The sequence below is a fragment of the Barbatula barbatula genome (genome assembly GCF_947034865.1).
Source record: "Barbatula barbatula genome assembly, chromosome: 3".
Taxonomy (NCBI): Eukaryota; Metazoa; Chordata; class Actinopteri; order Cypriniformes; family Nemacheilidae; genus Barbatula; species Barbatula barbatula.
In genome coordinates, this window is record NC_136764.1 from 17,050,923 (window position 1) to 17,070,562 (window position 19,640).

Consider the following 19,640-nt stretch of genomic DNA (forward strand, 5'->3'; position numbering starts at 1 on the left):
TAGTGTCAAGTCAAGACAACTTAAATCGTGTAGCGCTTTTTACTATTTGAATCAAAGCAGCTGTAAAAACACAATAAAAAAAATACATGAGATTTGTCATTCTGAAAGCTGTAAACAGTCAGGGGGAGCTTCTCATTTTCGTGGAAAATCATTGCCACATGATTTTATTTGCAGGATGTGGAAAGTTCGTGCTCAGCTTAAACAGGTGCTGATTTCAAAAATTGGTGCAGTTTGGTTGTGCTCTTCTGGGAGTAAATAACAAACCTGATGTGCTGTAGACACATTCACATGCAGTTGATGCTGGAAAGGCTATGATTGTTTTATAAAAACGTGGAAAGAGAAATGTGTTCTATAGCTCAATTGGCCGAGTATTGCATCAGCAGGTCAATGGTCATGGGTTTGATTCCTGGTCAACAGACAAAAATGTATTGTATATTTTAATATTTACTTTAATATTTGTATTATATAATCAAAACCACAATAACTTTTTTGGCTAAATGTATTCTAAATTCTTTAATTCTAAGAAGCTTTTCTAATGAATTTAACTGTAATTATGTGAATACGCCTAATAATAGTAAAATCATATTTTTCTTATGTGTATGTGAATTCTCAGTACTGATAATTAAGATCTTTGCCTTAGTATCCAAGGAACTCTGTTCAGGCCAGCAGACCGCCATAAACCTCTCCAACACATATAAAACAACTGATTTTATGGTCCACTTTAAGATCTGGGCACCTGGTCGTATAAAAAAACAACACGTTTATGGACTAGATCCTAAGAAGTCGTTTAATGCTAGAAGAAACCCCCAACATTAGTGTGTTGCTTCAGGATACATTTATTCTGTTCTAGAGCCTTACCAAGAGTCATAAACAGAGGCTTTAGAGTATGAAACAGCTTCACAAGATCTGACGTCTCATTCATTGGTTGACTGGTGTGACTGACTGTGATTTAATGGATGGGCTGCGATGCATCACTTTATTTTGTCCAGAAAACTGTAAACCTGCATTGATTTGAAGAGTTGGAATTATAAATAAAACCAAAGCTAAAAGCCACCCAGAGAGTTTCAGCACAGTGCAGTGCTGGAGGAGAGTCAGAGGGTGTGTTATTTTGATGGGAAATTAATTTTCATAAGCTGTTAATGAAGGGGCCGCTTTGAGAATATTTCCTTATTAAGTGTATCATAAGAATATGGGTAAACAATTGTATGTGTAGTTTGAGACCTGCAGTTTAATTGCTGGAGTTATTTATTTGCATCGGGTGCTGGTTTAGGAGCTTTTTTCTGTTTTGTGTTTCTTTGGGGAGAGATGTGTAGAGAGATTTCCCCTAATCGCTCTTTTGTCAGTTTTTGACACAACTTGAGGACAAACATCTGAAAAAAACTTTTCTTGTGTATTTAGAAATATGTTGGCAACCCATTCTATACTGTATTCTGATGAATTGAAAGTATGTGTATCAGCATATTAAAGAAAAAACAGGTTGTAGGTGGTTAAAAATACAATAAAATAAAGGGGGATGTAATAATCAAAGACAAAATACGAAGAAAAACCTTTTTATTTCAGAAAGACCAGAAACATAATATAGTCAATTTATATTGTTTAAAAATGTTAAATTGTTGTTTACATCTTTGCTAAATTTAATGCTCTGTTCTTTGTGTGTATTTCATGTTTTTACAGGGTTGCCTAAAATGCTGGTCATCAGAGACTATTTCGGCATCCCTGGTCCTCATGGTGGTCCGCCTCTGAATGTTCAGATGGGTGATGTCATAGAGGTCGTCTGTGCCGATCCACACAGTTCCTGGTGGCAGGTCTGACTAAACACATGAGCATGTTCTTAACACCTTAATGACCAGTTTGTATACTGTTGCAATTGGGCTGTTGGTGTTATTATCTCATTGCATGTAGCCAGCTATTTTAGCACTAACAGGCATATTAATACACTGTTCATTAATTTTACTGGTAAGTTGACCCACGGTCATGTGACGTGATTATATATGTCCGTGTTTTAATACTTAGCTTAAAGCTAATATGCAAGATTTGTGCACACATTTTTAACTCGGTTTATAAACAGCATACATAATGCCAAATTAAAAAGCAGGTTTTCAAATGAGTGAACATAGTTTTCTCCTAGTCAAACGCTTGGGCGTAACCGTTTTGTCTCCAGCTTATTGTCACAGATTGTTCCTGTTTTATTTATTTATGCCCGTGCCGGGTCTTTTTCTCATTGGTTTATGATGGCACTAAAACCTCATCTTCTTCCTAGTGTCGCTCCAATCTGGCCAACGCACCTCAAACAGCTCAGCAGGGAATTGACACTTAGCGAGATTTCCCATGCTTTATGCTGGGCTATTCTGCCTGATAGCACACACAGAGGTAGCAAAAAAATGTACAGCTCGGAAATGGATGCCAAGAGATTCACTAAGCCAACAGACTGCGACAGGCAGTGTCAGCCGTGGTTCTTCATGCGACGGGCAGGTCACGGAGGGGACCGAGGAGCGCTGCCGTTGAATGATAATGCGTGTTGAATGATACATCACTTCTTTATTTTATCTTGTGTGAAACGACACTTAACTCCTAATAAGGCTAGTAAATCTTCAGGGTCCCATGACACCGAAGAATGGAATTACAGAACACTGAGCATCCATCTCCCATGTTACTGGAAGACAATTATCTCTGTCCTGTTGCCAGAACAGTGCAATCGATCACTGTAATTTAATTTGATCCTTTAGGCTGCCAACTGTTTACCCTAATGGGGTAATAAGTTTAATCTTTATCATACGCTTATCGGTAGCGTAACAAATATAAAGGGCTTTCCAAAGCCATGTGAAACATTATTAAGGCAAATAAATCATGAATACAACGTTGGGGTTCCAATCAAATTTGTGGCTGAGATGCATTTTGCTGAAATTTATTTCATACTTGATCTTAAAGGAAAGATTTTTTTCTTACGTTTAGTTGTTTGAGGAGAGGCAGATTCAAGCTCATCACACCTTCAGTTAAACCTTCAGCCAATCGATCACAGGCTGCTCAAATTTGGCATCTGGTTCCACCACATTCACACTGTATTATGACCTCCCAGCTGTTGTTTCATATGGAGTCAGGTGGGGGGAATTGTTTGCTTTTATCCAAAAATATCCAGGTAATTGGGGCTGAATCCATGCAAGAAATGAGCCTATCTTAAAACTGGCATGCGGTCTGTGATTGCTCAATACAGCGTATTGCATTACAGAATTCAGGTCTAATGTAATTCATAATAAATCCAAATGTGCTCAGAGCAGCAATATCCAACAATGGCTAATTTTTCAATGAGTGCCATGATTCACTAGCTCTGAAAGCTGTGCGATTATTCAGCGTTAGATAATGCTTTTATTCTGATGCGTAACCGTGGGTGGGGTCTGAACAGTAATTAAGTGTGGCTTTAAATGAGATTCACTGCTTGTTGTGAGCTAATTGTCTTAGATTTATTAAAGGGAAGGGGAGGGGAGCATCACCCAGAGGAAAATATAATGCAGTTAACAACCATGCGTCCTGGCAGGGCAAGGTTCTGACGACAGAAGAGATCGGCTTCTTTCCGAGCGATGCGGTTAAGCCCTGCCCTTGTGTAAGTATGTGTATTAGAATGGTTTGTATGATCGTTTTAATACTCGAGTTATAGGCATATGTTCATATGCACTCTATATTTGTAAGTAAATGTGAAAAGCAGGCTTAAGTATCAGAATCTAAATATGAGATAATAAGCATCAAAGCATTAATTTCATTTACATTTAGTCATTTTGCAGACGCTTTTATCCAAAGCGACTTACAAAGAGTTCAGGGAGCAATAAGCGATATGTCATACGGGAGCAATAATACAAAAGGTGCTAATACAAAGTTACTAGTTTCATTAGCATTTCAAGATATCAAGGTTATATTTTCAAAGAATGTTCTTTACATTATGTATGATGATTCTATGTAGAAAACCGATGTTTTCCCAAAAATGACTTCAGCTAAATAAATTCACACAATTTTCTTTTGAGTTATGAAATTTACTATTTATAGATATGGGCTTGTGTTAAATGGTAATTTTAGTTTAAAGGAGCAATGTGCGATTTTTAGAAAGACCTTACGTAATGAACCCTTATGTTTGTATTACCTTAGAATAAGCTATTTATATCTACATACATTGAATTGCCATGTTGCGCCGCCATTTTATACAGTAGCCCTAAATGGACAAATAGCTCTACAAAGCGCGTTTCCTCTGCCTCTACCCTGGCCTACCTTTAACCTTATGAAAGCTTAGACCACGCAAATAATAATGCAAATGAGTAAAATAAGACAAGGGATAAACAATGACGATAAAAACTGCTCCGTTGAAGCTAATATTACAACAACATATCTTGGTTCTCACAAACAGAAAAACAATGTTACTCACATACTGATCCAAATCAAAGCAACCTCCTCGGGTACAGCGTCCCTGCTGGAAAGTCTTTATAATATTAACTCAGGTCCTGACTTTAATCCTTCTTTTTATACTTAAAATCCACAGACAACAGTAACATTTGTAAATGTATTTAAGTTCAATTTTTTTAAGTGATAACCTTGGTTTTATCACGGTTTATATGTGTCTTGTCAAGCTGTCAGTCTTTCACATTGCTGTTGGATGATACTCCTGAGGTTTGATTTTGTTGACATTTAATAGACACTGGACTGAAATGGCCACAATACATCTATAAACCATAATGAAAATTTGGAATGGTCTCTTGATATTTTTTCTGCGACTGTATATATAATGTGGCAATAATTGCTAAGCGGTTATGTGTGTGTGCTGAAGAGACCATAATGTAAGACATTCCTAATTTTCAGGTTCCTAGGACAGTCAAATATTCAGCCCAACCTTGGTAAGTCACATCTATCCATGTGTCTGTATGCAACATGAACTGCATGTGGTAAGCATTGTTGATTCAGTTTTGACGTCACATATGCTGGCCTGGCGCGAGCAGGTTTGCCGGACCCATGGAGAGGCACCAAGCTGAAGCCGAGCTCATGGGGAGAGGAAACAGCACCTACCTGGTTAGATACAGGAGCCGGGAGAGCAGAGAATATGCTATCAGCATCAAGTATGTTTGGCTATAATCTGGCTTCATGAATGTGCATGCAAGTGTGTGTTTATTAGTGTGACGGATTGCTGTGGCGTCCTCGCATGCTTAGAGCGTCCTTTTGCATGCAAAGCTCTGCTTTCTTCATGCATCACCCACCGTGCATCTCAATGCAGTGCATCCCGGAATTTGCATTCATTTCGATTTATAGCGTGCACAAGGTCATGAGTTATCTTCACACCACATGATATGTGTGATTCAGGCTTTATTTACATACACTTTTACATTGTATACATGCATGTTTTACACCTGAACCTGAAGGTGTCTGTAATCTTTATATGGTATTTTTGATCCTCAGAGCAGGAAGGTTAGAATCATTCTGTCTCAATCTGCAGGTACAACAACAATGTGAAGCACATTAAGATCCTCACCAAGGAATGTTGTTTCTACATTGCTGAGAGCAGGATGTTCAAGACTGTGTTAGTAAGTAGGTTTTAGTTGCACTGCAGCACTTGGTTTCATCTTCATCTGTTTCATTTGTCCTAAATGTATAATACATATTTAGGGTGCTATAATTCAGTGTCACTAACTGTGCTGCAGAGACCTGCTTTTTACAGAGAATCAGAACTTTGCTGCTTTGCATATTTCTGTATATCATTTGCATACTTAATGTGTTGATCATAAAGGCCTGACAAGGTGATTCCAGCCATTAATCATCAATACTCATACAACATTGATTCATTTTTTTCCCACTCGTTAGAATCTTTACAATGTAACAGTTATGGTAATACCATGTACTTTGATATATGTCATGGTAATAAAGGATTACCATATGCATGTACCATCAAAAAGTATGAAGGATTTAGCGATTAAATATGTAATGTGTATTAAGTTCATCTGAGCACTTGAATTGGTCAGCAAAACAAATTAAGCTATGTTAAGCTAAAACCATGCTACTAAAAGATGCCAAAAAACCGATGGTGATATGATGGTACCTATGCAAGTTCTGGTGTGTTTGCAAAACGTATAATAAATTCAGATATTAATGTTTTTTTTTCAGTGATCTCTGTTGACTAGAATGAAATAAGTTTGTAATCTTGGGTTGTGATTCTATACAGGGGTTGGTGGAATATTACAAACAGAACTCACTAAAAGAGGGTTTCCGTACACTGGATACTACTCTTCAGGTGCCCTACAAAGAGCTGACTAGAGGACTCATTTTCAGAGCTCCTGGTAAGTGCCATACGCTCATTTTGTCTTTAGCCTCTTTGCTACATTACTGTCTCTTTTCGAGGAAGGAGACAAAGTTGGCTTTTCACTTTGTGTTTGTGGGTGTTGAGGCTCTCCTAACACCTCTGCTGAGCCTTTTGATTTAACATAACGTCAAACACTAGGCATGGTGCCTGTTGGTGTGCACATAGGGGTCATTTACTGTGCAGACATGCCTACACCACATTTTGGCCATTGCTAATTGCGTTACCACCACTTTACAAAATAGCTTGCGATCTAATGCGCTGGAAAAAATATCCTTAGGCTGTTTTCTAAGAACTTGTACAGTATGTGTTATAATAAACAGCGATTTTGAAGTTTCCCCTTCAGACACTGTTTAGTCTGTTGCTTTGTCATTGCTTAATATCTGTTTTAGTTAAGTCACAAATTGCGACTGGACTTTATGGAACCATTTAAACAAAAACGTTTCTTCCATGGCATCATAAAGGACCTTTTTTTTGAGTGTACAGTACGGATTACACTGTACGGATTTAAAGCTGCATATTTAGTTTAGTAAAATGCATATCACTGCTGTCCTTCTGAAACTTTGTATCTCCATACTTTGTGATTTTTATTTTATGTCATAAATCATTATTATTATTAGTGATCCTTTGTCACTGAGTTTTGCAAATATCTTACCAATATAAAGTATTAAAAGGTGCTGGTCAAGTCATATAAAAAGTTCATTTTTCCTGAAAAACAGCCACAGATGTACAGTGACGATAAGGAAATTATATTTGATTTTATGGCCGATTAGAATAAGGAATTGCCAGTAGTAATTGCATATTTCAAGGTTTCCCAAACTGTGGGACCGAAGCGATATTTTTTGGGGGCAGAGGGGTTGATTAGGTGGATGTGAGGAAAGGGCTTTTGTCATATTGCACTGTAAATCAAATTTAGAAAGAAAATATTAAAGTGCACATAATTCACACAATCTGAAAAATAAATATTGAGCATTTGTGCAATGAGCGAATCTATTATGACGTATTATATAAACAGTATATTCTACTAATCCATTCTTTTACTAAACAATGCCTTAAAAGACGTAAAACACCTCCTATATCAATTTATCATGTACGCTTTAGTTAAAATGATTTGTATATGACCTTATTGAGCTCAGTGTTTGCCATTTTCATGAGTATACAACCAGCACATCTGCAAACTCTCCCACCAATTGCACACACCTAAGATTGCTTTCATTGTAAATAAAGTACACCCCTAATTCAGTTCTCACTGGCCAAGATGATTCCTTAAAGACACAGACAGATGCTGCAGGCCGGGCGCTGCACTTCCAGGACCTGGCAGCAGTGAAATGGCTGTTTGTCTTTGGTTCCGCCGCCACTGCAGGCGACACGAGAGAGAACTCGGCTAAACAAGACACTGGTGCTCCGCTCAAGCAGAAGCAGCAGTCTCTCTGACGTGATATGACAGTTTGCTTTGATTTACAGGAAAATGCAATGATGGATGCTAAGCTCCCACTCACCTGTGGGGACCTGTGATAGCATTCCAGAGCACTTGACTGTTTTTCTACCTCACAGAAAAAAACACAGCCTGTACCGAGGAATGAAAGGACAACCAGGGAAAATGTAGAAAAAGTCATCTTCTTTGAACACAGAGATGTGTCGGGTTGGAAAAGGCTCTGAGAAGGAGCACAGCTCCATTGCCGGAGAGAACAGGATTCTTGGGATTGAGACAGGAATACGAATTGGGGATTTCACTTTTCGGTTTGTCCTTTCTTTTGCCTCTATCGCTTGGCATCTTCGGCTTGTTAGAGATGTTTACGCTCGACTGCCACTCACGGTGATGCAGCCTTTCAGAATCCTGAGCAGAAAATATGGGCCCGCAATGCATCCTGGGACTCTCCTCTCACTGATGTGCCCCAAACCAAAACACACACGGATACAACAACAGATTAGGCGAAGTGTGGGCGATGTGACACATCTGCAAGCGTTCGGTGTCTGGTAAACATGCAGAGCACAAAGGGAGATATTAGAGTTGTGTTTGATAAGCTAACGTGAGGAGAAAAAAGTTTTTTACGAAACAGATATCAAGTCGATTCAATTCCACATGTGATCCGGATGAGCTTCTGATTAGCTGCATGAAGTCTGCTGGCGGTTTCTTTTGTGTATGTGAAAAAAGTAGTTTGCTCGTTGTCTAATGCTTGTTTCCCCCAGAGGAGATGCAAAGCAGGCAGGCAAACATATTGTGGATTTGACGTTTGCTAGTTTACATATAATAATGCCCTGGATGCTCAGATGGGTGTTCAGATGGTAACAGGACTCCTACTCTGTATAAGTGGCATCACAGCTGGGTTAGTGACAGGGGCAAGTACACTACATATTTGTGTGTTCTTGGCAAATGCTACCAGATCAACTAGGACAAAAGGAGTTTTTTTATATTGAAATGTATTTAGGGATAGTTCACCCATACATTTTGTCATCTCCAATATTGACTGAAATGAACCATATTATACAAAGTCTATATGACTTCCCTTAAGGAATGAAAATATATTTTGCCATATTTTAGCTGTGAACATATTAAATAATTTAATATATATTCAAAAAAATAAAGAATAATACATTGTTAATGCTATACTACAATATACTGAATAATACATAAGGAATTGCCGCTTCTCATATATTGAAAAATATAAGCGCTTGGTTCCAATATATGGAAATATATTATTTAATATATCGGATTATATTTTCTAGTGTATTCCCATATATTTTTGTTGCGTATGGGTTAAGCTGCTTTTTCTGCTCTATATATGTTGAGAGCGACACAGGGAGAGATTGTCTTTTTACATATAGCTATCAAGTATGGCAGTGTTTGGCGTGTCATGTTATGTTTAATTTCAATAAAATAAAAAATCATCATATTGGGTTTGTGATTGAACATCAGGTTTGGCATGAGATATTCAGTGACTCAGACAAAGCTGTGTTGCATGCATTCAGTGGATTAAATGGATTTTAACAGCACACACCCATTTTTACTTGTATTACTGTATGTGGAAAGAATGTCGAGGGTGTTTAGAAATAAACCATGACAGATTTGTCACCCTTGATTATGTCTAATTTATGTAATTGCATTTATATATATATATATATATATATAGCCTACTGTATATTGTTTATTTATTTAATCTATGTATATTTCAGGATTCTTTATAGCTTTTATCGTTTTTATTTGCAGCTTTTCTTTCTTTGTTTTGTGCACATTTTCTCAGTTAAGCTTTCTTGGTTTTTATGTTCCTTGTTTTTTCACTCTGCCTCTGCGTGGATCCTAAGCTCCAGAACTGTGTGGGCTTTCCATTTTGAGTCCCACCAGCTACAGTTTCGTTCCTCCCTCCCCCTCACCCTTCTGGTCAGGTACAGCTATCAGCCACCTGTCTTATTCATTTCCCCTTTCATACATTCTAGAATCTTCTCCTTGTATTTCCTTCACCTCTCTACAGCAGGGGTCTCCAACCTTTTTGTAAGCGAGGGCTACCAAAATATCAAAAATCCTCTAGAGGGCTACTTGTTGATAACATACTTTCAAACTTTAAACATGTGAAGCCTTATTTTTACACTCACAGAACCAAATTCAGTTTTCTTTCAGATATTTTTGCACTTGAATATATTAAAGCTTATAACACTTGCTAATAATAAACTTTCATGACGATGTAGCACTTGGCTGATCGGTATAGTCACAGATTTGTCAACTGTCTTGAGCATTGTTGGTGAGCCCTGTGTTTAGCGGGCACCTTACAGAGTTTATGCAAGCTACCCATGGGCACCACGTTGGAGACCACTGCTCTATAGTGTTTATTTGTTTGTTTAAGGGAAGAATGTAGAATTATAAAGTGAGGGGATGTGTGTTGTATATGAATGTGAGTCTTGAGTGTGATGCAGTACCATTTGTGTCCTGTCGTTTGCTCCAACTCCTGTGGCACATTCATCTGTTTTGTCATTCTTGCAGAGGTGTAAAGAGTACCTGAAAACCATACTTGAGTATAAGTGCAGATACCTTGCAGGGAAAATTACTCCATTACAAGTTAACAGTCACAAATTCCAAAAAGACTTGAGTTAAAGTCTTAGAGTATTTAATTTTAACAGTATTTGAATATTTCACTCTTACTGAAAGTATGATCAAAGCAGCACTAGTCCTCGACACTTAAGAGACGTGTCAGTGAAAAACAAGAAAACCTAAAAATTGCAACAATTCAATTCGTCGACATCTATTACAAACAACCAATATCCTTCAAAAAGGTATGTTCAATAAAATAATTTTAAGTAAAACATTACAAAAGTCAAAGTCCTGTCCTCTTCCCACATAAAACACCAGCGGTGTCAAGTACTGCATTTGCATAAAGAAGCCATGGTGACAAGTTTCAGTAAGTAAGGGCAAAAACGCACAAGATAGTACCTCCAATGCCCTGTAAATGGCAATATTGCTTCTTCTGTAGCAGAAATAAAGTGCTCCAGAAAAAGTTAGATGCTATGCAAAATGAAATGTGTAATTGCATTAGTCATTAAAAATGTAGTCAAGAAGAGTGTAAAAGCTGCTAATATCTTTAATACTCAGTACAACTACAAACTAGCCAAAAAGATATTAGTTACTCAAGTATAGTAACTTATGTACAGTAACTAATTACATTTACTCCAATACTTAACACCACTGCATTCTTGGCATAACTTGTGATAACTGTATTTTTCTCACTGTATTATTCTCTGACATCACCTCTTCCTCAGTATTGACCCCGAGACTGGTTGGCATCGCGTTGGCACGGTATGATTTCGGCTCCAGAGACACACGGGAACTCTCACTGCAGGTGGGAGACCTGGTGAAGATTTATATCAAGTGTGCTAATGGGTGGTGGAAAGGAGAGGTCAATGGCCAGGTGAGGACAAACCTGTTATTCTAATGTAGTTTCTGATGGTTTTGATGCAGGTAAAGGTTTGATTTACCTTTAGTCAAAGTTTGTTTGTTAAATCAAGGTGAGCTTTTAGTGGCCCAAGTTTTTAATCTAAAAAAATCACTATAGTATAAAAATTTGGCAACAAAGTAATTTCTGAGATTACTCAACTAAACCACATAATTTAAAAGATTAAGCTTTACTTACTTACTTACTTACTCGCTCATCAGACAACATTCTTTAAAAACTGTGTCAACAACACAGTGTGTTTTATAATTAAGATCTTGAGATTGTCATTTATTTCTTATGAACTCTTAGTTGTACTCTAATTGTTTTATGTCTATCATTACAGATTTAGGAAATTAGAAAACAGCCTATCAAAATTTGTGGAAACTATCCTTTAACAATGCCCGTAGGCAGCAATCGCCTCTTTTAAACTACTGTAAAGCTGCTCATGACTCAAGACACCTGAATATGTCTTCGGGCGTTATTAGATTTCATTTTCTTCAATCATTTCATCTTCTGGAGTGCATTTAGATTGACAATTAACTGGAGGCGATGACAGAAGATGTCAGAACTGCTCTTAATGATTCTTCTGCACATGTCATTATTAAATATAACCCTGTGATAATAACACTTTATTCACCACCGCTGTTTAAATTACAGGTGGGGTGGTTCCCATCGACCTACGTGGAGGAAGAGGAATGACCACAGCTAGAAGTTTTCCAACATTGCACTACTGGAAAATCCTCGCCGTGTTAGTGCTGAGCCACCTCATTGATCAAGAAACATAACGGTGAACTATACACTATATTTAAGGGCAGGAAGCAATTATCAAGCTCTTGTGATGGGAGCTGGTGGACTGCAGTTGAAACCTGCAGCGTGATGCATCCGAGGCCTCGTCGGCTTTGACCGTTTAATTAGTTATGAATCTCCCTTGCTGCTTCATATTCGCTCTTCACCACATCCAGACATTTCTCTCTGTTGTTTCCCGTACTTTCTCTCCCTCTCGCTCCCTCCCTGTCACCTCCTGAAATCTTCACACAGGGCCCCCCTCTCTCTGGCTTCTAAAAATGTAAACTCCATTTCTGTGCTTTGCCGGACCTCCCATAAACTCAGGAGTGGTGCAGAGAGGAAAGCCCTGAGCTGGTTGTTTTTTTCCAGGCATGGCGACCTTTATGCAGTGCTTTCTGCTCACCTTGTGCTATAATTGATGATGTCATTCGGCGGTCTGACTCTGCAAAGTTTGGCTGTGGCAAGACACCATGCGAGCTGTCACGAAGTCTTCCTCCCTGCCTCCTCCTCTTCAGCTCTGATGACACTTAGCATCGGGGCACTCAGAGCACGGCGCGGTGACAGGAGACCTGCCGTTCAGCACGATATCCATCTCAGCTGGGTTAACGCACTGCGCTGTGATCAGTCACCCGCTCTGTCTGTTTCTAAACCCAAGGTGCTCCCGAACACTAGCAGAATGTTGTTGGCACAGGTTTTAAAACTCGGTTTTCTCTTGTCATGCTGCTGAAAGAGTAAAGAAGTTAATGGTGCACTGTTTGCAGTAGAGCCACTGAGCACAGCCTGCAATACACTGTAAAAAGTGGCCAGTAGAAAACTGACAAATTAAATATCAGTTTTTTAGTTATTTTGTAAATATATGTTTTTTTTGTTTTTATACAGTTTTATACAAATAATCTTTTTTTTCACAATACCAATTTGACAGTAAGGTTTTGTTAAACAAAGAATCAGTATTTTGGTTTAGTGACAGCATGCACTCAAGCTGGCATGGGCTGATATTTCATGTTATCCCAGCATGATTTGACAATGTTCCAGAAGCATTCGGCGTGTTTCAAAAGAAGAAAGAGAATATGACCTTGTGTAGACAAGTTAACATGGTCAATGTCATAAATTAGCTTTTTAGATTACAATAATTATTTTGATACATTTCACTTTATAATGTTTTTCTTGTTTTATTTTATTTTTTAAATCCAAAATGTTTTGGATACCACATTGTATTTGACTGAAACAAGGTAATGATGGCAATAGCATGTTTCTTATTGCAACTTCTGTTGGTTCAGGTTTTCTGTTTTTCATCAAAATAAATACACTTTTTGCTAATTAAATTAAATGATACTTCATAAGAAAAACAAATATTGACATTTTATTTGTCATTTTAAAGTCAATCTTCTTTCTCAATACTCTTCTGACATGTTTGTTGCTGCTACAGTATGTTTCTGCTTTGTTTCCGGGTCCAAGCCTCTCATGTCAAGTGAGGGTCCTATTTATACAGCCGTTTATGAGCACTTTTCATTGACATCGCATATATATGCTAAACTTTTATTAACTCACGGTGTACACTAGTCAACTTCAAAATCCATATTTAGCCAGGACCATGCTGTAACCACTGAGCCACAGGGAAGCGTCACACTAAAATTAGGTTCACACTAATTTAGCTTAAAGAGATAATATAAACTCAAGGTGTAGACTACAGTCTCAAGGACTCAACTAAATAAATATTTTTGTGAATTGTACAACTGAACCACTTTTGTTTATGTTCATACTAATTTTGCTTTAAGACGTCAGAATCTCACGCTTATGTTCATTCCAAAAAGATGTTAACGCTTTCAGCAGCATTGGGCAGATTTTTTTTCGGCAGTCAAAAGAACATGTACTGTGTGGTTTACAACAGGTAAAGAGATTTCAAAGTATGACAAAATATTGGAGAAATCTAAACCCAATTGATCCCGAAACAAATAACATTTTCCCAAGTAATTTGGTCATAATGAGAAGCAAAGGGAGATTCTCTAGTTAATGAGATGAAATGGTGCTCCCTATTCTGTTATACAGTAAATGTATATAGTGATCCTAGTCTGAAGATTACACCGTGCAATGTGTTTTGTTCATTTACAAATATTGCTTTGGTGATTTGTATCCAAAGAAACAAAAAAAAAATATATATATATTCTTTATTTTCTTTATTTATTACACATTATTTTAAGGAAATCCAGCGTGCCTTTCACAAATTGCCATTAAACCCCTTGAATCATCTTAGGACAGGAGAAGCTGAGCAGGACCAGTGGTTGAGATTTAACCTGAGGCATGTTCAGAAAGAGCTGTGAGGGCTTTAGCACAGCACAGCACATTGATTGATGGCCAGTCTCATTTGGCAGAGGATGGAAGCAGCTCGATCTCTCTCTTCTTCCGAAAGGTGTGAACTGACAGCGGGAGGCTTAGGAGAAAGAGAAAGAAAGAGAGCTAGAGCATCCCTCAATTCTATGACCTGAAAATGTCACCTCTTGGTGTTGAATAAGAGACAGGAAGGGGTGAAGAGTTATGTGTTATATGGGTGTGACTTACCACACCACCTTTACCAATTCAGCAACTGTAGATGGAGAGATATGGAGAGAAACTCAATAAAGCTCCTCTACTGTAGTTCTGATAGGACTCTGATTGAGCGCCTCAAGGACTTCATCAGCACTATTGAGTAATTAAACACTAGAAGATCAAAGCTGTTCAGGGGAACAAATCCCGGGTGAGCCATATAGTGAATTTTATCAATCCGAACTTGGAGCGAGTTCGTTCGGATGCCCTCATAAACTCACTGACCCTTTGGAGTGTCCACTTTGTATTACATCTGCAAATACATGCCCCGTGAAATCACTTGACAAGCAGTTTTTCTTATTATTATTATTTCTTATTGCGATCAGGTGCTTCTAGGAAATGCACATATTCCTAAAATGTATACAGTAATGTCACTTTGGAGATAGGGGTCTGCCCTGACATATTTATTACGGAAATTGTATTTTATTTTTGTTTCAGAGTTGTGTGTAACATTTGATCGGTTTATTAAAAGTGAGCCTTCCGATGCTCTTTCGAAACTAGCCCACTTCCATCACACACTCTTAGTAATTCTTGACAGGATGTCCCTCCATCAAGAAAGTGTCATTTCACGCCATCTGCTTTTATTGATTCTGCTTTCCTGCTCTTTTTTTTACACCCAGATATTTGCTTCAGGATGTCATCCTCTCTCTCCAAGCAGTAAGCTGGATGCACTTGTTATTTTGCATGTTTTTTTATTTTGCATGTTATTCGTCCCTCATTGCACTTGCAGTAAGTCTATGTTGCCCTCTAATACCCACTACATGTTGTTTAAAAAGGATAAATGTTTTTTTATTGTAGAAACTGGGATCTGGGGCAAAATATATCATTTAAAGTCTATGTTGGTGTGATACATAAATAATTTGCTCCAGAGGGCTAGTGGCGGTGGGATCGAGGGTGGTGATTTGCAGTTTAACTTCAGAGATGATGTTTGTGCTATTAAGCGACTATTTAAAATACACAGTTTCGCTATGTCGGGCCATGTCGATATTATAGGGGATGGGTGCTTACCATTTAAACACATTCACGGCCAGAAACAACAAAGGCTTTGGAATATGCCTTAGAATAATCAAGTAAGATTTCTTATGCTTGTAAACTTGCCAAACAGCGTAACCATCTATGACTTTAGCGGACACCCTCAATTTCTCATGGATCTTTAACAATGATAATGTAAAAGCATCTGCAATGCAGATTTTACGTAATGCTGGAAAACATTTGCATGAAGAAACCTAAAAGCCACACTGAACTTTGTCAGCTCTGGCCAAACTCAGCCCTGACAGGAAACCAAAATTGAAAAACCATGACAAGAGAAATCACACGTTTTGACTTGTTTTTAGTTGAAGTAATCCTTGTGACGACTTCCCCATGTGACAACTTCCCCCATCTTGTGTATAGTATATACAACATTACAAAAGCATTCTGATTAATGCAGTGTAGTTTAAAAGAATGCGATGAGTAACCATGACGACTTGAATCAGTGTTCTGCACAGCAAGTATAATGCATAACAAAACCTTGGGTTCACCTTGGGCATTTCGTTGCACTGTACTTGTATGTGTGTAATGACAATAAATTGAATCAAATCAAATCAATTTCAACACAGATGTTTTATTCGATTTTTTTGTTCTTGTTGAAAAGCTGATTCTGCTGATGTTCTCAATATTTGATAAGTGAGGGACCTAAGAGCTGTATTATGCATTACTGGTGATGTGTCAATCAAACTGATCCTGTTGTGCCTTTTTGATGAATCATCACTTAACAGAACCCAGATGACTCAACTAGTAAATATCCCTCTAAACTAGTAAAGAGTTATACAGTAGATCGCAGTGCTCAACTGTATGAAATTAAGCACATTCATTTTTTTACATGATCTCTCTCATTACTTCTATTTTTGTCTCTCCTGAGCATTAAAAACTCAAAGCATTTAAACTATTTTTTTGATGGGTGAAACGCTCACATGATCACTGGCATTTTCAATATAAAACGTTTTATTACACTTTTTGCACAGTTGAATATTTTCTCATTTCCTTCCGATTGCAGTTTGTTTGTTGTATAGACATATTAAAAGGAAATGACAATAAATACACTCTGTATTTGCATTGGGTCAAAAAAGGGATGAACCCAGCCACTAGGTTTAAATTTGACCCAACAATTTGTTACAACCCAGCACAGGTTATTTTACAACCCAAGGGCTGGGTTTGTCCCTTTTTTGACCCTATCTGAATCAGACAGAGCTTTATTGCCAAGTGTGCTGGACACACAAGGAATTTGTCTAAGTGACTGAAGCTTACAGTGCACATAGGCTACAGGTTAGAAAAGAAACAAGGCACATGGGTAACAAAACCTAAAACTGTATATGTGAGAGACAGTGGAACATTTAACTGTTTGTGAGGGATGTCTGGCTGTTTTGGTGCTCAGTGCTCTGTAGCACCGACCAGAATTGCAGCAGTTCAAAGAGAATTGTGCTGGGTATGAGGGGTCCAGAGTGATTTTGCGATGGATGAGTACAGTTCTTGGAGAGTGGGGAGGGTTGTGCCAGTGATTCGCTCAGCAGCCCGACTATACGTTGTAGTCTTCGGTGGTCAGTTTTTGCAGCTGAGCCGAACCAGACAGTTATGGAAGTGCAGAGGACGGATTCAATGACAGCTGAGTAGAACTGTAAGAGCAGCTCCTGTGGCAGGTTCAACTTCCGTAGCTGGCGAAGGAAGTATAGCCTCTGCTGGGCCTTTTTGACAATAGAGTCAATGTGAATGTCCCACTTCAGGTCCTGTGACATGGTGGTGCCCAGGAACCTGAATGACTACTGCGGCCACAGTCCCGTTCATGATGGTGAGTGGGGGGTGGTTCTCGTAAAGTCCACTGTCCTCTCCACTGTTTTTAAGGTGTTCAGCTCAAGGTTGTTATGACTGCACAAGACAGCTAGCTGCTCAACCTCACTTCTGTAAGCAGACTGGTCACCGTCCTGAATGAGGCCAATAACAATGAGTTGAAAATAACCAAGCACTTTTTAGAGGGTACATTCAAGCATATGCAAGACAATAGAGTGGATTCTTTGATTTTTTACTGCACATAAAGGTCTGGTCCTCCAGCCTGGTTAAGATGGTTTATTTTGATCAGTTAGGGCACATTTTATGACAACGGGCTAGGATGCCAACTAGAGGGACCCTAAATTATCCGAATTTTTCTTTGGGCTATTTTGAGGGTTTTAGAAAGAAACTAGAATTTTACTAACTGGACCAAAATGAAATTGCAGTCTGTTTATCTGAACTGCACCAGACATTACAGCTTTGGCTCAACCAGCAATGTGACTTTGGATGTTTGAAAGAATATTTATTTTCGCAATTATGGATAATACTGCTAGTGGCACAGACAATTCACCACTCTCTTTCAAATTGAAGAAGGTTGAATGCTGTTCTGAATTATTCTGGCCCAATTCAACCCCAGCTGTGAGCTATTCGGATATTACCCTAATATAGTATTTTAGATGGTAACCGCATAACCTCCAGAAAACATACCGTGTACTTTCCTCTGAACCATGTCCTTCACAAGCACCGAGCTGAGCCAGAAAAAAACGTAATAGCTCAACATCTGCATGCTTCCAGCAATCTGATTATATTTCCCTTATTACAGATGAGAGGGTGCCAACAACTGAAATGTACAGTGCAAGAGAGGTGAAAAAAGATCTGAGACACTCACTAATGGCTTTGACTCTCGAAAAGTGGTTTTAAAACCTTTAAACTGTCTGCTTAATGGAAAATGTATAAGGGTGTCGCATCTCCTTCACCCAATTTACAACTACAACATTTAGAGTTAATCCTTTTAGATTTACACTGTATTGATTCACCAGGATGGAACGTAACCTGATTAAATGAAATCTAATCCAGATTAAACAGAAGCAGAAAAAAATGTGTGCATTGTTAAAGCTGCTATTTAAAGAATAACAACCACAATGTGGCCATTTTCTGGATCAATTTTTGCTGTAATACAAGCAGTTATCATTGCTGAATGGAGTAATGCCCGATGATGTAGTCTGCATTTCTAACAAATACAGCACAGCCCATATGTTTGCTTGTCTAGAGAAGACCTCGGGCAATTGTAACACTCTACATTTTCTCTCTCTGCCAGACAAAAAAGAATATGAACATTTCAGTGTAAGAAAACATTTATTTGCGATAGAAAATCATTTTCTAATATAAAAATATTTAATTTAAATTAATTAGCTCTAAGAGTGTTATGTGTATAAATTACAGATGCTTCTACTGTCTCTGGTAGCAATGATGCAAGATAATGTAGCTGGTCAGGAGAGATTATGACTAGTTATCAAATCACAATTTTATGACTTATTTAAAGAATGTAAACACCATATCCTTAGTGTATATAGTGGAAGATTGCTTCTCAAAGCAATGCTCTGACTTTTCATATTATTAAATAGGATGTATGACCACGTCTTTCTCCATATAGGTCAGTTACTGTTGCAGTTACTTGTGGCATATTCAAGTGCTTCTTATACCAAAACATGGCAGATTTGTGGTAGTCTGAGAATAAGGATAACAGTTGCTCCAGGCCTGTCCTACCATTTATTGACGGGTTGTCATTGACTAAATTACCTCCTGGGGAAATTAATAAAATGTATTGTATGATGCTGACTGGCAGAAACCAAAGAATGCATTGACTGCAGACTAGCCATTCTCCCACTTGACCTTGAAGAGATACGAAAGACACGACACACGCTGGGTCATAGCTGGAGCAAATCTGAAGTATGGGGGACAGATTAAGACCACTTCGAAAACCTAGTAATTTGGAAATTAAAATAAACAAGAAATATTTCAAATTCACTCCCTCCGGCAGATTTTCTGGCGTCTGTTGAAACACACAAGATGATTTTTGGAACATTCCCAAATCACGAACGCGATCAGAATATCAGGTTCAGAACAAACGTGTGGGGTCAGTGCCAGCTCGAGTGCATTCTATATCATTATCAAAAGGGGACGTACGAAATGTGAAAATAGAAGATTGCATTTTTACTAGTGCT

General features: G+C 38.2%; 1 protein-coding gene across 1 annotated transcript in view; it reads left to right on the forward strand.

Annotated features, from left to right (window-relative positions):
- vav3b (vav 3 guanine nucleotide exchange factor b) overlaps positions 1–13,371 on the forward strand; it is a 32,723-nt gene extending 19,352 nt beyond the window's left edge. Inside the window, exons 21-28 of the mRNA XM_079452759.1 lie at positions 1,675–1,805; positions 3,533–3,598; positions 4,840–4,874; positions 4,977–5,093; positions 5,468–5,555; positions 6,191–6,305; positions 11,075–11,223; positions 11,905–13,371. Coding sequence (XP_079308885.1) covers positions 1,675–1,805; positions 3,533–3,598; positions 4,840–4,874; positions 4,977–5,093; positions 5,468–5,555; positions 6,191–6,305; positions 11,075–11,223; positions 11,905–11,946 — 743 coding nt within the window. The 3' untranslated portion in view covers positions 11,947–13,371. The remainder of the gene's footprint in view (positions 1–1,674; positions 1,806–3,532; positions 3,599–4,839; positions 4,875–4,976; positions 5,094–5,467; positions 5,556–6,190; positions 6,306–11,074; positions 11,224–11,904) is intronic.
- Positions 13,372–19,640: the final 6,269 nt, after the last annotated feature.